The following is a 4,741-nucleotide window of genomic DNA, read 5'->3' as shown; positions in this document are numbered from 1 at the left end:
GTGGGGTTTTGAGGCTGCTGAGGGCTGGGAGAGAAGGTCAGAGTAGCTTGACAAGGCAGTCCCTGAACAGTCCAGGGCACAGACCCCAGGCCTGGCCACCTTTTCCTTTCTGAAGTGAGCACCCTTTTCTTGCAGGCCCTTGCCTAAAATGTCCTAACTTTGACACGCAGGCCTGGGCAGCCTAAACACTGAAAGTGAATGAATTTAAAGCTGACAGCTTCTCTTCCTCCTGGGTTATAAAACAGGTTCCTTCCTTTTGAGGATATGATTTTCCACCATGGAAGTCACTCATTGCATATGTCTTCAAACATTCCCTTTTTTCCAGTCCAGAAGTGGGACTGACATCTGCATCCTGACTCCCTCCTCCCTCTTCAAAGGCCCTGAAGCATTCCAAAGGGTTCTGAGCCATCTGAGGAGAAAAGACCCACTTACAGAGCAAAGGTTTTTAGTTCCTCTTTTTAAAAATTAGGAGTTGCCTTTGAATCGGGTGAATAATAATATATTATGTAATAGTTGAAGCTACTAGAGTTTAACATTAGAATGTGTCATGTTCCCCTGGGTACTGTGCTCTTAGTATAGTGGTGACTATCCCTGTCTGTCATGCAGGAAACCAGAGTTCCTTCCCCCACGGTGAGGTTATAGAGAACATTTGCTTCTCTTTCCTCCATTTCCATCCTCACATCTCCAAAAAGTCTCCTTCTTTTGGCTTTCTGGGAGTCCACGTCAAATAGAAACACCAAAAAATTCAAATGGGATATTCTGGATTAAGGAAAGTGAGACATGGCAAAGACTCACTTTGCAAGGCCATAGCACTGATGGCAACAAATGTGGCTTTACTGACCAGTGAACTCATCTCCTCCCCTGGCCTTCAGGACATACGATGGACTGCAGCCTCCAGGAATTTACTCCCCATGTGCGTCCTGGGCTCCGGCTGGGAACCCGTCCAGGCCTCAGAGAAAAACGCACACTGTGCCTTTCCAAGCGGCCCCTTGGGACGGTGCTCCTTGGAGACACTGGCCCAGGGAGGAGGCTCAACCACAGGAGGGGCATTTTCACCACAGTTCATCCATCCACATGCTCCTTCCTCCTGTGCTGTGTTCTCTCCAGGGCTGGGTGGAGAGGTCATGCCTGGGTCCCCAAGCCACAACACCAAGTTCCGGCTCCTCTCAGGAATGCGACTTGGTAAAGGAGGAAACACCAAACGAACCCAGCCTTCAACTAATTGGTTTTGTTTATTTCAGTGTCACAAATCCTAGAATAGAAAAAGTCTTAACATATACACACTACTATATGTAAAATAGATAACTAATAAGGACCTAGGTAACTCTTCTCAGTACTTTGTAAATGACCTATATGGGAAAAGAATCTAAAAAAAGATTGGATATATGTATAAGTGATTCACTTGGCTGTACAGCGGAAACTAATACAACATTTTAAATCAACTGTACTCAATAAAATTTTTTTTAAAAGAGGAAGGAACATAGTGCACTGGCCGGGAATCGAACCCGGGCCTCCCGCGTGGCAGGCGAGAATTCTACCACTGAACCACCAGTGCCTCTCGTGTTAACCCACCTTCGAGCGCCATCTCTTAAAGACATCTCTGGCCCTAGTTTCATTCCAGAACAGAAATCGGGCCACCCCTCTTAGCCACAATTTCGAAAACACTGCCTTTAGGTTTCAAAACAACAACAACAACAACAACAACATAATAATTAAGACTTAAGAAAAAACCCTATTATTTAAACCTCTGCCTCGAGGCCATGGCTCTATTCGCATGGCGACATGCTTTCCGGCTTTTCTCGAGCCGCTGGACTCTGAACAGCCCTCTTCAACCACCCAGAGGAAGAACTGTTTTCTTGAGAAGTTTTTGCTTTACCTGAATTCTGCCCCAACCGCTCGCCCTTAGAACAAGCCGGGAGAAGCTGGAACTTTCTCCGCAGCTCTGAGTCAGACGCAGCTGGGGCCGCCCCTCCTTGCACGGCCCGATCCGCCCGAACCTTCCCCCGGAGCCAGCCCGGCGCCTCCTGGGCTGAGTTAGCGGAGCGGGGGACCGGGCGGCTCTGGGCTCGCCGCGAAGGCGCTGGAAGTTCCGCGTCGGCGGGGGCGGGGGGATGGCGGGCCTCCGGCAACCGGATAAAAAGCTCGTGGAAGCGGAGCCGAGCAGATCCGAGCTGGGCAGGCAGGAGAGTCGCACCGCTGAGCGCACCTCCACGGCTGAGCCGCTCGAAGTTCCGCAGACTCCTGCATTTGAATCGGTATCACACTCGTCCCCAGAAGCGCGGGAAGCCACAGCCATGTCCGCTGCAAGGGAAGTGGCCATAGGCATCGACCTAGGCACCACATACTCATGCGTGGGCATGTTCCAGCAAGGCCGGGTGCAGATCCTCGCCAACGACCAGGGCAACCGCACCACCCCCAGCTACTTGACCTTCACCGACACCGAGCGTCGGGTGGGCGATGCGGCCAAGAGCCAGGCGGATCTGAACCCACACAACACAGTGTTCCACGCCAAGTGACTGATCGGGCGCAAGTTCGCAGACCCCACTGTGCAGTCGGACATGACGCACTGGCCCTTCCAGGTGGTGAGCGAGGGCGGCAAGCCCAAGGTGCGTGTGTTCTACCGCGGGGAGGACAAGGCGTTCTGCACCCCGAGGAGATCTCATCGTCCATGTTGCTGAGCAAGATGGAGACAGCGGAGGCGTACCTGGGCCAGCCCCTGAGGCACGCTGTAATCACGGTGCCCTCCTACTTCAACGACTCCCAGCGTCAGGCCACCAAGGACGCGGGTGCCATCGCGGGGCTCACTCAACATGCCGAGGATCATCAGCCAGCCCACGGCGGCTGCCATGGCCTATGGCCTGGACCGGCAGGGCGCCGGAGAGCGCAACGTGCTCATTTTCGACTTGGGTGGGGGTACCTTCCACGTGTCGGTCCTCACTATCGACGCCGGTGTGTTTGAGGTGAAGGCCACGGCTGGAGACACTCATCTGGGTGGAGAGGACTTCGACAACCGGCTGGTGAACCACTTCGTGGAGGAGTTCCGGCGGAAGTACGGGAAGGATTTGAGCAGGAACAAGCGGGCCCTGCGCAGGCTCTGCACAGCCTCTGAGCGCGCCAAGCGCACCCTGCCCTCCAGCACCCAGGTCACTCTGGAGATCGATTCCCCGTTTGAGGGCGTAGACTTACACACTTCCATCACTCGAGCCCGCTTTGAAGAACTGTGCTTGGACCTCTCCTGCAGCACCCTGGAGCCAGTGGAGAAGGCCCTAAGGGGTGCCAAGCTGGACAAGGCCCAGATCCATGACATTGTCCTAGTGGGTGGCACTACCCGCCACCCCAAGGTACAAAAATTCTTGCAGGACTTCTTCAGTGGCAGGAAGCTGAACAAGAGCATCAACCTGGATGAGGCTGTGGCTTATGGGGCTGCTGTGCAGGCAGCAGTGTTGATCGGGGACAAGTGTGAGAAGGTGCAGGATCTCCTGCTGCTGGAGACAGCTGGTGGGGTGATGACTACGCTGATCCAGAGGAATGCCACCATCCCGACCAAGCAGACCCACACTTTCACTACCTATTCAGACAACCAGCCTGGGGTCCTGAGCCAGGTGTATGAGGGTGAGAGGGCCATGACTAGGGACAACAACAGGCTGGGATGCTTTGAGCTCAGTGGCATCCCTCCTGCCCCACGTGGAGTCCCCCAGATCGAGGTGACTTTTGACATTGACGCCGGTGGCATCCTGAGTGTGACAACCACTGACAGGAGCACAGGCAAAGCTAACAAGATCGCCATCACCAATGACAAGGGCCGGCTGAGCAAGGAGGAAGTGGGGAAGACGGTTTGTGAGTCTGAACAGTACAAGGATGTTCAGGATGAGGGTGAGGCCCAGAGGGACAGGGTGGCTGCCAGAAACTCTCTGGAGGCCTATGTCTTCCATGTGAAGAGCTCTTTGCAAGAGGAGAGACTTAGAGACAAGATTCCTGAAGAGGACAGGCGCAAAGTACAAGACAAGTGTCAGGAAGTCCTTGCTTGGCTGGAGCACAACCAGTTGGCAGAGAAAGAGGAATATGAGCCTCAGAAGAGGGAGCTGGAGCATATCTGTCGCCCCATCTTCTCCAGGCTCTATGGGGGGGCTGGTGTCCCTGGCGGAGCAGTTGTGGAGCTCAAGCCTGACAGGGAGCCCCCAGTACTGGCCCTGTCATTGAGGAAGTCGATTAAATGGCCCCTCCTGGCCAGGCAGCTGTGACTGTAAGGGCTGGGCTTGTGGACTTTCTAGACTGTCTACTATGATCCAGCTTATCTTAGAGGTGGGAGTAGAGGAAAATCTTGCCCCCAAACAGGGAGTTTTTTTGGTCAGTATGTTTTATAACTGAGGTTTTTGCCAGTTGACTTTTAAAAATTATTCTTCTCCTACTTCAGACAAGCAGAAGTAATCATTATGAACATTTGTGTGGCACTTTATCACTGCTTTTATCTACATTTATTGTATTTTGTTACTTGCATGTATGGATTTTGTTATGTGAAATAAGAGAGCTAAATAAACTTTTAAAGTTTCTTCTTAGTTTTCATTCTATCCAATTAATTAGATGAAGGGTCAGGGCTATCAGAAGCAGAAAATGTTGGGGTGGGTGCTGAAGGAGGGATGGGAATAAAATTCATGAGGCTGTGTGCATGATTTCTATAAGGGAAAACAAGATAAGAGGAAGAGTTTGAGGCAGGCACATTGAGATAGTATTGAAATGAGGT

At 52.4% G+C, this 4,741-nt stretch overlaps 1 protein-coding gene across 1 annotated transcript; it reads left to right on the top strand.

Annotated features, from left to right (window-relative positions):
* Window positions 1-1,882: 1,882 nt before the first annotated feature.
* HSPA6 (heat shock protein family A (Hsp70) member 6) lies at window positions 1,883-4,490 on the top strand. Its single transcript, XM_081256517.1, is given in 4 exon segments — window positions 1,883-2,513; window positions 2,517-2,642; window positions 2,645-2,797; window positions 2,799-4,490. Coding segments are annotated over 4 exon segments (2,124 nt in total). The 5' UTR covers window positions 1,883-2,111; the 3' UTR covers window positions 4,242-4,490.
* The last annotated feature ends 251 nt before the right edge of the window (window positions 4,491-4,741 follow it).

Source organism: Mesoplodon bidens (genome assembly GCF_964165515.1).
Source record: "Mesoplodon bidens genome assembly, chromosome: 2".
Taxonomy (NCBI): Eukaryota; Metazoa; Chordata; class Mammalia; order Artiodactyla; family Ziphiidae; genus Mesoplodon; species Mesoplodon bidens.
This window is presented reverse-complemented; position numbering and strand designations above follow the sequence as displayed.